Genomic DNA, 14,580 nt, shown 5'->3' on the forward strand with positions numbered 1-14,580 from the left:
AGGGCCAAACTTGTCCTCATCAGAATGAAAATTCACTCCATCAAATTATGATTCCGATTTCAATTCCAAACTGAACCAAACAGATAAAAGAATAACCCATTCTGATTCTGGTTCTAAGTATGAACCAAACGAACCCTAAATCTATGCCGTGTTAGGTCTTTATCGGTGGAAAAACAAATGCCAAATGCCTTGCCTTGCACATGGTATTAATCGCTGACAGAAAAAAGAAATAATACATGGAGATCAACTTTATTTACATTGCAGCATTGATAACTTTTTCCTGAGATTTTAAGAATAGACCAAGTCAGTATGACATGTGGAAGGGAATCGAGAGATGAAAAAGACAAGTTCTCTACGTTGTGAATGCCGGTGGGTCCGCCAACCGTTTAAGTGGTATAACACCCGCCCTCCCCCGGGTGTGGGAAACATGCATTCTTTTGGTGGGCCACGATTTGGACCTGCGGATGGAGGGATTGAGGAGGGAGGAGACAAGTTGGACTCTATCAACAACGATTTTTTGATATGCATATTTAAACCTCGATTCTTTTTAAATTTTACTTTTATTTTACGTGCACACAGAAATATTGTGTGGATTCCATTGTTTATTTTAGGACTCCGAACCTGCTACAAACGAGGCGTATACCACAGCTTACCTAAACCAGTCCCTTGGAGAGTGATCAAATAAATTCATAACCTCACATGAATTATTGATTTTTAATTGAGATATCACTATTAATATTTGATCAAGGGTTATAGGGGAGTGCTGCTTCGAGTTGCATCAGATGTGCATTTCTCTCAATAATGGTGGCATTGGAATTTAAAAACATATATTCTAATTTCTAAAACCATACTCTTTTATTCCCTATCAACCCCTACTTTCAGAAAATCGGGATGCAGTAATCATCGCAAAATTTGTACTCACACCTTGCTCACGATAGTTACCCTCATATATTTGTAACGTTTCTCCGTGAATGAGAAAACATACAAGCACGGTGTGAGTACAAAATTTGAAGTTAGGATCATCTTCCAATAAAACATCTCATATACGGTGGGTCTCCGTCTCATGGTGATAGAGGGTTAGTAGAAAAAATCTCAACTCCAAATTTTATGAGGATGAATTCGGTCTCACTTTAAAAGTGAAGTTCACACATCGGTTGTAATCATGATTGTATAGGTGTAAAATGGGCTGCCCTGCTCATGGGTAGATCCAACCTGGTACAATGTGGGCCAAGGTCTACAGTGCTGTACTGTGCCAAGCACGACCCACACCCTCAGGCTGAATTAGACTGCTGGTAAGGCCATGTGCCAGCATGGCACGACACCTCTTTTTCCTTTGAGTTTTTATTGCAAAGAAAAAAGACTGAAATTCCACTCGGTTTTTCTTCTTTATGATTTGGTGTAATTTAGCTGTAGTAATAAGGATTAGAATGACTTATAAAAAAACCAGAAAAACGAAAATAAGTTAATTAATTTATGTTTTAGAAATATTAGTTGGAATAGAGGTACGACATGCATATGTCATTTTTTTGTTAATTTCTTAACATATTTAAATATTTTTAACATTAACCCATGAACCTTTGTTTGGGTTGAAAGATTCGATGGTTGCTGAATATTTCAACATTTTTTTTTTCAATAAAAACATGTCATTGGATAAATGGAACTGGAATTGTAACCAGTTCCCGAACTGAATAGGTGCATATTTCCCACAATTTTGTGTTGTATACTCGTACTCTTTCCAAAGGCAAGATCACGTGGAAGGATAATTTGGATATTTGAAAATGTCTAATATGCCACGTAATGTACATAATAACAAAGCATCTTAAATCCATTTATCCATTTTCCTGTTGTAACCCTAAAAGAGGTGTTCATTTGCTTAATTTGTGATAGTTAAGAGGACTTTGGTACATAAGTAAGTTTAGGTAGTAAAATAGAACACCCAAATATTATAACAGGGTATGTGGAATGGAGTATACATTACAACATACTTACAGGTCGGCAAACAGAATATACCACACAAGACACAACACAAACGCCCGAGCCTACCAACCGAACACCGCTCAAGTGTCTGATAAAATTACTGGAAAGGACAAGAACAACACAGTTCTTTGCGAATTGCGATCTGTGTTCGGTCCAGTGCAGTTTGTTGTTACTGAAGAAATTTAATTACCGTGCGTTACCGACACTATTACCCACAAGATGCTACAGCCGCACATCAGGAATCGGCCCATCAATGGCAACATGCAAGTATAAAACATATTCCCGATGTGCGGCTGTAGCATCATGTTAGTAGCTACTGCGCACCGTCTGGTGTCGTGGGTAGAAGAAAAGTTCCAACCACAGTGCTTTTCCTTATGGGCTCTAACAGTTCGAACTTCGAAAGACATATAACAGACACCTGAACTTGAGGCGGCCACCAGCCCTGCCCACCACGAGCCCTTGCCGTGGGCGCACCGAGGCACCACTCATGCCAGGACGCTGGTTTACGAATTGCACAAAGAAGGTGTAGTGAGGCTTCTTGCTTATTTGATTTAACAAATAAATTATTACATCAAATCCTCTCCGTCACCGCTGACGTTTTAAATGCATTCGAAGCCTCTGCTTGGTTCAAGTAGGTGCTGTCAATTCTTATATAAGGCGGGAACTCTTTGCTCTTTCTCCACAAGTAAAATTTTCGGCTTCTGCAGATCAGGTTCGCACTGATTTTACTTCATTTCTTAAACCCTCTTTATCTTTCCAGTTCTAATATTCGAATATTTAGTCCTTTCTTTTCATGTTTTTGTCACTTTGCCTTAGTTTTGATGATTGGAGAATTCCATTTTTTTCCCTCTTTTTCTGATTCATCGTTGCTTAATTCTATTAGTTGGCGCCTATTCCTCGCTTGGTTTCTAAAATGGAAAATCCAGTGAAGAAGGTTTTGCTTACATCCAATGGCGATGAAATTTCGCAGAACATTGCTTACCATTTGGTGAATCGTGGTTGCAGGTACGAATTCCGATTCTCTGATGCTTTTTTTTTTTCTTCTTCTTAATTTGTGTGTTTCTTCTTCGATGCTAATGTTTTCATATGGTGATCATTAAGGGTAGTTTTGATGGGAGAGGAGAACTGCCTTCGGAATGTCGCGCAAGAGATATCGGCTTCTTTGAAGATAAACGATAAGATAGAAGTGGTTGCTGTCGATATGGAGGACGATAAGGAGGTTAGTTTTGATCAAGCAGTGGATAAAGCTTGGAGGATTTTGGGAAATTTTGATGCTTTCGTCCATTGTTATACTTATGAAGGTATACATTGATTCCACTTGGCTACTTGACAATGGTGAAATACATACCTTGCTTTGGCTATGATCAGAAAATTGTGGAAATCGTGTTATATTCAACCATTTAATCTTAGTTATTCTGTCTCAGATTACACTGGTTACTGGTGGCTGGACTTGTTTAGCGTGGTTCCACAGGACCACGCCTCTTCCTTGTGTTATGATAATAGCAGTATAACTGAAATATGCCTAGTCCTCATAGGATATAATATTATGCATGACCTTTGCTCGAGTCTTGACAGTGTGAGATTACTGGAGATGTTCTGGGCCCCTTGTCTGATATAATGTTATCATGTAATTCTTCCTTCGAGTCTCAACACTGAGAGTACAACCGAAGTGTCCTTAGTCTCCAGAAGATCTAATATTATGGCATAGTTTGTAGGTTTCAACCATGTTCATGTTCTCTTTATAAATGTGCATCTATGCTACACATTAAAGCAAGACGCTTAATTCATTATTACACATCTATATAAAAAGTACCATAAAAATTAAACCTAGTTAAGTTATCTAAATTATTCATTGAGTTTATTGCGATTCAACACCTGATCCTCGTTGGAATCTCGCTCCACTGCTAGGACCAAGGCCCCCTTCTCTCTTCCTTACCTTTTCTTTAATCAAAATCTTTGAGATATTGCATGACTAGATGGCAGTTATGGGTTATAGGTTCATCTACTCCATTTAGCATGAATATAACTTTAGCCAGATATGCATTATTTTATTTTCATTTAGGTGCTTTTGAAGATACCATCAGTCTAGTTTATTTTTTAATGCTTGTTCTGCATCTCATTGTTACCAGACTGGAGCCTAAGCTAGTCCAAAGAAGTGGGAAAAAAACCACAGAAATCTGAATACATCTCTTGGTTAGAAATAATATTTGGCAGATCAAAAAGATAATTAGAAAGGCATTATCTATAATACCCTCACTACAACTAATTTCTATGAAGTGTACAAATGGAAGAAACCATACCCCATCTTATTCTCATAAGAGAAAAGACGGGACTGTTCTCATTGTCCCCAATGAAGAAGCAAAAAAAGTCATTTTCTTGATCATGTTCATGTGCAAAGGGCCGGGTTTCAGTTATGTTAAGCTTACTGATTATAATATACTGTGGACTCTTTTGTTTTTTATTAGTATATTTTTGGTAAATGAAACATTGGGTTAGATCTGAAGTAGGAAGCTTAGGAGTTCAGATAAAATTTTACTCATGGAACTTGGGTTAAGGGGCTGTGGATCCTTAGACATTCCATTTCCAGAAGCCAAGGTATTGGTCTCTGGGATGAGCAGCTCATGCAGATGGGTTCCTAAATCTGCGAATAACCTTGCTGACTCTTTACCAGTACTGGGGTTGGTAGAACTTAGTTAATGTATGGGAACACAGGTCTCAGGGCACAGCAATGAGGTTGTTTGTGTTTTAATGTCATGTTCTGTTTTGTGTACCTTTATACTGTAAGATCATATCTTTGTACTGTCCCTTTCTCTTTTATGTAGGGTTTAGGGATTTTATATAATTATTCATTAATGATATCCTCTTTGATTGTTATTAATGATAAAAGGGGGCTTGATAGGAGTAGCAGGTTTTATGTCTATATATATATATTGTAATTGATATTTTGATGAAGTTAACTTGAATTTTATATTTGTGTGTATGTGTGCGTGTGTCCTAAGTGCTAGCAAACTGGTTTAAATTATGTAGACCATTTTGTGAAGTCATTCTTGTATAGCTGCTTCCAAAATTTCCAGAAGCCCTAGTTTGTGGAATAAAGTGCTTGAGTTGATAGAGTGCAAAGCAATATGATTATTGATCTGTTGAATGAATTGAATTTGGTTCAGGTTGGTAGTTGGTATCAATCCGACTGAACTTAACCTGGTGCTTTGTGCACCCTGCCCTCTGTAACTGGAACAGAGTAGGGCAGGACACCAGCCTAAGCAATGCATGATAGGAGATATTGAAACCAAAAAAGAAAAATAAATTAGAGAGAAAAGCCACTCAACCTCCAATACTAATAAGAGGGGACTCTACAGTCCCCTTATTTGGAGAAATGCAGTTTCAAGTGTTCAGATGACTAATCCAGTTCCATTATACTGGTAGCATATGATCTTTTTGGAACGGATACCGTCTGACACAGAAAGTCCCTAAAATATCAGTGTGAACATAGTCATACAGATACATTTTTAACAGATGTAAGTAGACACACGTACTTTCTAGTTTCGACTTCACCAATTTTAAGAAAATGATAAATGTATCAGATCAGAACTAAATTGTGAATGGCTTGCTTTTATCAGTGTTTAATTTTAGAAGCAAATGAAGGTAGACAAATCCATAGATGTCCAACCATGCAACCAGCACATCTTTACATGTCTTTTGTGTTAGCAAGTGTCTGACAAGCCCTAAAACTGTAGAAGCCTTCCACAAATCATAGCTGGTAACCATGTAATTTAGTATCTTTAGTTCATTGGCACAATTGCAGATTATATTTTTGTGATTTCATGCTACATGAATGATGGCATCATTTTTAGTTTATCTTTCTATAATGCTTTTTGCATTTTTTTGCTGATTGATGCTCTATATCATATAAATTTCTGAAACTGTAAAATCCCATTGACCCAAATTCTGGCTGAACATCCTAAAATATTCTAGATGTTTACTAATCTATTTCTCTAAATCCCCAATGATAGTGGAAAAATGTATAGATTTATGAGGTTTGTTTGAATTGGTTTCCCGTTTCCCATTGCAAAGAAACTAAATATTAAACCAAAGAAGAAACTAATCTGAACAGTGAAAATGGAGGTTAATTATTCAATGTCAGTTTTTGCCATGATTTGTAATTTGATCCTCAACTCATGCCATTTGTGTGTGTGTGTGTGTTAATAAGCCTGGATCAGTTATTTCCTTCAAGGAAACAAATACTGGACTGAAAAAGGAAAGTTGGTTTTAACTTTGAAGGTTTAGTATATGCTGTGTCATGCAGTATTACACCATATCATTAAATATCTTAACTTGTTGCATGGTGCATAATAATACTGCAGTGGTATTTTTGCTCAATGCATTATAATAGCTATGCACGATGATATTCCAGCACTGCATCATATTGTATGGACAATCATGGTATTGGTAAGATGTGGTAGAACTCTGAAAAACATTTTAACACTTGTCTATAACTTTTCAACTGGAGTACCTTGGTGTGATATAATGGAGAAGATGCATAATGGGCATGATTCAGTATTTGGAGACTTTTCTTGCTAATCAGGTAAACATAATGGAGAAGATGTATAATGGCATAATGGTTGTATGGTTTCAAGAAGAAATTTATTTATCATACAAAAAAATTTATTTAGCTAACCCTAGATTATAGAACTTAAAACATATTGGCTTGGAAATGTTCATATGAAAAATGCATGCAAGCACAAGATGTATCCAATACTGCCCTCAATAGTGTGCTATTATCAGCAAGTATTGGAGCATGGATAAGTACAATGGAAGTTAATGCATAAAGCATTTGTATATTGTCCTTAAAGATGCTTCTCATACATGGTATCTTTTATCATGGAAGTCTTCATCACACAATTTAGTATGATGACAATTGTTAAAACTGGATTTATGTTGCCCTGTTCTTTGGTGTCTCCATAAGCATGTGTGGTTGCGTACAAGATATTATTAGTTGACATGGATAGTTTCATGATTCAATGATTTACAACAGGAAAGATGCAAGACCCTCTGCATCTGGTTGAAGATGAATTCAAAAAGATAGTGAAAATAAATTTCACGGCACCCTGGTTTTTAGCTAAGGCAGTTGAAAAAAGAATGCGAGATTTCAAATCAGGAGGATCAATCATATTTCTGACCTCAATTATTGGAGCGGAGAGGGGTCTCTATCAGGGAGCTACTGCTTATGGTTCATGTTTGGCTGGAGTCCAGCAGTTCGTTAGGGTATGTTAACTTCTAATTGCATTCCTTTTCTTATTGGATGATTTCTCTTTTGCATGAAAGAAAATTGAACACGTATATGCTTGTTAAGGTAGTCTTTCAAATATGGAAGATAGAATTCTTACATAATTGAGTGCAACAATTAATCATTTTCCTATTTCTCTATTATATGTCTAATTAGGCAGGTTTCGAGTATTTTAGTCTAGCTTGGCTCCAATTGATTACGGTTCTTCACTTGGTCCATTTGGATTATGAATTGTATTCCTGAATGCCAAGTCTCTAGTGATGTAGGAATTAGGATAACTATTCATTTTCTCATTTACTTAAGGAAAATTTTTGTCATCTTTTTGTTTGTTTTATGATGATATTATTACAGTCAAATAACTCAGGTAATTTATGTCAATTACTTAATTTTTCTTCTATGTTGGATTCAGGTCCTGATTAGCTATTTCTTCAATAACTTCATTTATATGGCTAAGGTCTTGATAGCATGTATAGGTACAGTGATACACATGGAAAATCAACTCAACTCAACTTGGCCTTAATCCCAACTATTTGGGGTTGGATACTTTGAATCCTGCCCTGCTGTTGTGCTCCATCAACAGCCGTGTCTTCTGTCACAAAGCTTAAGTCATTAGATCTTTTATTGCCACTTTGTTTAGTCTTTGCCTAGCTCTTTTAAAAGCCTTATTCTTGCACCTACCACTTTTTCTCACTACTGCAGTTTCCTTGGTCTTGTCAATAATTTGGGCTACTCCTAAGTGTCTAATGCTGTCTTAAGAGGCGAAGTCTATGTATATGCTTCCATGGTCTCAAAGATGGATACCAACACTAAGAGCAATTCCTTTGACTCCTTGGAAGAAAGCAATTGCCTAAATGGTATGTTCATCCAGATGCTGATTTTGAGGCTATGTTCTTCTATCCAGAAGTTGCCATTGCCAATTGGACAGTTTGGGATGGCAGTATATCATACTGATGTTGTCACAAAACTTCATCTTGTTTTAAATTTCATAGATCGTCATATCATTTCTCGCCTGTTGTCTCAGCTTATTCAATTCAGCAAAGCCTTGTCCCAATTGTGTGGGATTGGCTTCGGAAATTCTGCGTTATCTTTCCACTGTAGCAAGGCGCAATGGCTATCCACTGTTAACTTGTGAGCCCTCAAATCATCAGTAACTACTTCTAACCAAATCCTTTATAGCCTTCACCAAGCTCTTCTAAACCTTTCAATTTGCAGTGTTGTAACTTCCCAGTGTAGTAGGTGGTCGTCTATTTAGATGTATGTTAGCTTATTGTCCATTTTATTACCTTGTGGGGCTATTCCTAGATCATCGAGAATACACCCATTTCTAGTCCTATGATATTTTGTTATGTTTGTGCCTTGAATTCTTTGTGGCGATCCGCTTCATGATTCCACTCCGAAATAATTTGAGAAAACCTGAAGGCAAATTTTCATTATGGACTCGACCCATATTCATCTTATAGGACCGAATCGAATACGAAGAGTTTGGTATTTCGGGGGTTTTCTCTTTTGTACATAGAGTCTGAGTCTTGTGAGACATTGGGTGTATTTGGGGCTTAGGGTTTTCTGTGAGAGCACAACTCTGTATTTCTTCTCCATTACCAACTTCATAGTGGATTTCTGTTCCTCCTTTGCTCGTGGACGTAGGCTATAAGCTGAACCATGTAAATCTGTGTGTTCTCTGTGCTTGTTTCTCTTTATCTCTGTTTTACTTTCATTTTGAGTGCCATTCTAATCTGTTTTCTTGGGTTTTTCCGCAACATAATTGAATGCTGATCTCAGTATGACTGCCAATGCTACCCAATTTACCCTTGGGTTATCAAATAAATTAGAGCAAAGATTTGTTCCACATCTTTTACGTAATGTCTTGGGCTGGGGTTTCCCTTCTATGAGTTTCCCTACCTTTCCCTACCTTTTCCTTCAAACCAAACATAACCTTAAGGTGGGAGTTTGCTATCCTCTTTCGGATGTTTTTGTTTCTATTGGATAATCTTTTATTTATTTATTTTTCTTGATCCCATCCATCTGATTTACTACTGTGTTCCATTAAAATTTCAGCTGTCAGCACTGGAGATGGGGAAATACCAGATCAGGGTCAATGCTATTGCCCGCGGCTTACACCTACAGGACGAATATCCATTGTCAATAGGGAAGGAGAAGGCAGAGAAATTGTCGGATAAGGTGATGCCACTTTCCAGGTGGCTTGATGTGAAGAACGATCTTGCATCAACTGTTATTTATTTGATCAGTGATGAGTCTCGCTATATGACAGGGACTACCATCTTTGTTGATGGGGCCCAGTCCCTTGTAAGGCCTCGGATGCGATCTTACATGTGATATTAGGATCCACTAGTAACATAAATTTTCTATTACCCACCAGAAAGAACGATCAACTTCTATGTTTATGTTTGGATGTATATGTACTTCACAAGTAATAATGGATGAAGACTCTTGCTTATTTTAACCATTGCAAATGTATCTGTGGGAGATAAGAGTACAAGACAGATGGTTCACAGCGGCGCAACTCAATATATATCCGTTACAGTGGTGTAGACCTTGAGGATCACATGATCTATGATCTTCAGGTTTTACATGGTTTTAATGGCATTGATAATATATGATCTATGAGATTATGATGGTTGTGGTCCACGGTCTTTAATTACCCTTCTCATTTGGGCGTAGTATTGATTGAAGTTGAACTGCTTACTTGCTTAGTGCTTACTTATCGGTTGTTTCCACTCTTGAATATGATCTCACCTGTGGCCTAAATGAAATAGGAATCTTTAGCGTGGATTTTCTTTTTCTTTCTTTCTTTTGTGAAAGGCTTTAGCGTGGAAACCTAGAGCTGAATATCTCGATGTACAAGGATTTCACGTGGTCATTGACGGATAACCATGTCCACAAAATATATGCAGCAGATGCCTTACACATCAAAACAAGTACTCAGAATAATTGAATCCCATTGATACTTCAAATGATGAAGTGAAAGCCTTGAAATGCTTCAAAATGTATATTGATTACTTCCTTTGAATTTCATAGCACCAGTACATGGTGGAGCTCTTGTTGTCAAATTCAAATATATGCTTATTGTGTTCTTCCACAAACACCAATGCACCGGCATAAAGAGGATTTCCCTTTTTCTGCTCTTTCCTCTTTGTAGTGGGCGTTCCCGTTATTCTTGTTCCTGTTTTGTTTCTTGTTCTCCCAATGTATCGAGAGAGAGAGGAGGTCCCAAAGATTGGGCTTTTGCAAACCGTCCATGTCAAAAGGATTATTAGAAATTTCGAGTAACCTTCTCTTGATTAAAGGACAGGCAGAAAGCTATTACTTTAAGAGGTTCAATATTGCAATAACCCACCCTGGGTAGGGGAGTGTTGAATGATTCCTAACTTCATTAGAAGGTGGGCAATGTTTGATGCTTTTGCGTACTTGGGTTATTCTTTGGCATCTGTTTATTCTTTGGTTATTCTTCGACATACATGATGCTTTTTGAATACTTTGGTTAATTGCCCAGAATTGGGTTATTGTCATTCCTTACCAACATTATGATTACCATGCCTCCTATCTTGTGATTACATGACCTCCAGGCCTCGTTATGTTCATGTTTTGTCAACTCAAAAAACGGTTTCAGTAAGCTATTTGTGTTCCTCATCTGTTACTTGTTTGTGATTGTCACTGGCAGTGTTCTGACATGTGGTTAGGCCAATTAATATATATCTGTTTCCTTCATTCTGTTAATCATGAAGAAAACGTTTCCAATTATGTATTCTACAATCTACATGACATGGGGAAGGGAAAGGAACCGTGTAATTAATCTCTTTTTCTCCCTCTCTCTCTCTCTGATAAAGCTAATTTCTCTGTCTTTCTCATTTCTTTTTGAAAACCATATCAGTAACCTGAGCCTTATTTCACCTTAACAGTGATTTGTCTCTTTATCAGAGGGCAACTCGTCATCATGTTTTTAGTGAACTTCCACCATCATAGATATCAATGTCATGGTATTCACTTTTCAGACTGTAGCTTCAAAGATTGGTCAATCCCATAATCTAATGATCAAAATTATCAATCAATCAAACAGTTTACGCTCCAAAACAGTTGCGAGGAAAAAAGATCTTGGCTGCTCTATTGGGGAGGACTTGGGTGATTGTCGAACGCAACAGATGGAAAAGGTTTAACACCAGTGATTAATCCAGGGTAACACGTACCGGGAGACTGGGAGTCTAAGAGCACTCTGGTCTCTGGGTTAAACTTACAGTCTTTATTGGCAATGTTAATGTGATAAATGATTTTAGTATTTTAAAGTCTAGTATGTTCAGCAGCAGTACTACTAGGACGCATTTATTAGATCAGACTTAACTTGGCTCAGAAGCTATATATGGCAGTTTTAATTAATGGGTTGAGATTGAAGTGGGATCTGATCATTTATTAGCTGATGGTATGCAGATAATGAGATCGTCAGTCCAGTTTGAATTGGGATTGGTAGTTTTGGTAAATTTCCTCCTAATCTCTCCTATCGTAGCTGTTTGCTAGCTGAAGTTGAGCTACGTACGTCACTATGGATCATGGCGTGGGTTACGCTTCAAATCTCTCTCCCTGTATTGACTGTTCCTGTTTGTCTCTGTGGTTGGTTCCCTTCTGTGGTATGGACTGTGGAGTCAGTCAATGAACCATAGTGGAAGCATAAGACTGCCTGATAAAAAGAGTAAATTCCAATTAATGGAATATATAATTGCAAATGAGAGAAGTTGAGAGATGCAGGTTCCGGCATTCAAGTTTCAGGGGGTCAGGCCGGCTCACTGACCGGTCTGCAGAAACCTCTTAAAAATGGGATATTTATTATTAATTAATGCATTTAAACAACTAAAAAAGCTTGGATTGGCATTGGATGGAGTAGTCACTTGCACAGTTTTGGATCTGCATGAATTTTAACTACTACTCCTGCTACTTTATTATATACGTTTGACTCGTAGGTTTCGTTTGGATCCGGTTTACAGTGAATTTATTATATATAGGTGATCATTAGATTTTGAAAATTGGTGTAAAAATGTGTAAGGTTTATTGACGTAAAACTTTATATATGATGAGGTTTTACATCGTGATTCAATTTTATCCAAAATGCCAAGAAATTTAAACCGGGGTAAAACTTTACGTCAATCATATTACACGCTCCTTCCAAAAAGACCTATAAAACCGAATGAATCAATATAAATTTTACATTGGTTATTGATTTACATCACTTACAAATACAACCGTAAGTTTTGGATCCTGACTACACGAATGAATCCCTAATACCTTTGCCTCATCCTCATCCTCAATACACTGAAGGATACCTTACATGTTACAACATTGACTTCAATTCATGGGACATTGGGACCCCTCCTTAGTCGGTTAATCCTCATCCTTGACTTGATACTCCCCTACTTATCTATTACTTGTTAATGAATTTAAGTTTAAAATACATTTGAGATAAATGCCAGTTCGGAATTGATGCCAATTTATAAAGAGATATAAATGCATAAAATGTGGTTTTTAATCGTTTTGAATGTTTATAGCTGTATAATGGGAATCAGATTTTTGCATTGGATATACTCGTACATCTCCAATGAAATGCAGTACATGTATGATTGCATGTGCAGCCTTATATTTATAATTAGGTTGACATACATCTGCAAGCAATGAAATTAGACCATTTCTTTTACTTGACTTTAGATATCATATCTTACTCGTATCTTCATTTATTTAATATATATAATTAAGGTGACATCTGCAACTCATTTATTCAGTTGTTATTATCGTTTTCCACCAACGAAGCATTGTGAAGTGGCTGAAAGGGGAATTTTGTATGCATTGGGACATATATGTAATTAAGTCACAACGCTTTCACTGTTTCTATATCTCACATGCTTTTTTTCTCTCTCTCTCTCTTTTCTATCATCAATTCTTTGACACATGAAAATTGTTTCTGCTTTTGCCTCTTGAATCTTGACCTTATACTTTAGCCTTCTTCATAACTAAACATATGGATTTTAATTTATTGATTTCCAATTGATTTTATAAACTCAAGAATAAGCATTGTGTTGCGCCTAGCCCATTATGGGATATTGACCCATATTATAGTCCATTCTCCTTCAACCAACTGTTTTTTTTTCAAAAAAAAAAAAAAACAAAAACAAAAACTAGGGTTAGATTTTCTTTTGCGCGCGGCGTGTTGAAGAGAGAGAGAGGAAAAGAGAGAAATCGAAATTCTGTGCATATTTCTCAGTGCGCAAAGTTCATCAAATGGACGGAACTTTCCGATCCACCGTCCGATCGAGCAGAAATTTGGAAAATAAGTGGATAACTAATTTTTCTTCATTCTGAACGGTCGGATCTTTGATCGGAGCTCTGAATCGCTGGTTATTTGAGGTTGAACAGAAGCAACTCGTAGTTGTTCGGGAAAAGAAAACATTTCGCGGCAGTCTTCATCAATTATTCTGATCAAGGGTCATTTGTAGTTCGATTTTGCTGAAATTTGGTGGGATTGTTCGAAACTCACAGACCTACGATCGGAACGGTGGAGATCTGATTTGGAGTAGTGAAGGTCTCCATGTTGTGGCCTGAACAGTAACCGCGTTTGTGAGATTTTCTGACTGTTATTTTTCACCGCTTTTGGTATTCTCGTTTGTATGTTTGAGAATCTGTATTTGCTCTAATTTGTGAGCATATTGTGGTGTTTTAGTTGCCGTAATTGTTACCTCAAGTTATTAGTGGAGATTTCTGATTGGGTCTCCTTGGCCCCGTGGTTTTTACCCTTCACATTGGAGGGGTTTTCCACGTTAAATATCGTGTGTGTCTCTCTTTGCTTGGCTTATGATTGTTTTTGTTGATATCTTGTTTGGAATTGTGATAGCTGAATATCTACAAGTTTTTATTTTTGGGAGAGAAATAGTTTGTGGATAAACTTAATTTCTTCCCAACAAAGTGGTATCAGAGCCAAGTTATTTGTTTGTGGAATTGTTTGATTGCATGATGGAGCCTAATTATGGTAGAATGATTAGTTTGAATGGCACCAATTACCACAAGTGGAGAGGAAAAATGAAGGATCTACTATTTGTGAAAAAGTTACATTTATCAGTTTTTTTTACTCAAAAACCTGAAAATAAATCTGATGAAGAATGAGCTTTTGAGCATGAGATGGTTTGTGGCTTTATTCGACAATGGGTAGATGATAATGTTTTGAATCATATTGCTAATGATTTGCATGCCAGAACCTTGTGGGATAAGCTTGAGACTTTGTATGCCTCTAAATCTGGGAACAATAAATTATTTCTGTTGAAACAGAC

General features: G+C 37.0%; 1 protein-coding gene across 2 annotated transcripts; it reads left to right on the top strand.

Moving 5' to 3' along the window:
- The first annotated feature begins 2,269 nt into the window (after positions 1 to 2,269).
- LOC148853475 (NAD(P)-binding Rossmann-fold superfamily protein) lies at positions 2,270 to 9,725 on the top strand. Of its 2 annotated transcripts, none has more exons than XM_088941563.1 (6): positions 2,270 to 2,500; positions 2,613 to 2,689; positions 2,861 to 2,982; positions 3,079 to 3,278; positions 7,010 to 7,239; positions 9,317 to 9,725. In XM_088941563.1, the coding sequence occupies exons 3-6, from the start codon at positions 2,891 to 2,893 to the stop codon at positions 9,593 to 9,595; spliced, it is 801 nt and encodes a 266-aa protein (XP_088797689.1). In that variant the 5' UTR covers positions 2,270 to 2,500; positions 2,613 to 2,689; positions 2,861 to 2,890; the 3' UTR covers positions 9,596 to 9,725. The 2 variants fall into 2 exon arrangements, with proteins under 2 accessions (XP_088797689.1, XP_088797688.1); XM_088941562.1 differs by having other exon boundaries at positions 2,278 to 2,500; positions 2,593 to 2,689.
- The last annotated feature ends 4,855 nt before the right edge of the window (positions 9,726 to 14,580 follow it).

The sequence above is a fragment of the Nelumbo lutea genome, chromosome 4 (assembly GCF_056320005.1).
Source record: "Nelumbo lutea isolate HS-2025 chromosome 4, American lotus-T2T, whole genome shotgun sequence".
In the NCBI taxonomy this organism is placed as follows: domain Eukaryota; kingdom Viridiplantae; phylum Streptophyta; class Magnoliopsida; order Proteales; family Nelumbonaceae; genus Nelumbo; species Nelumbo lutea.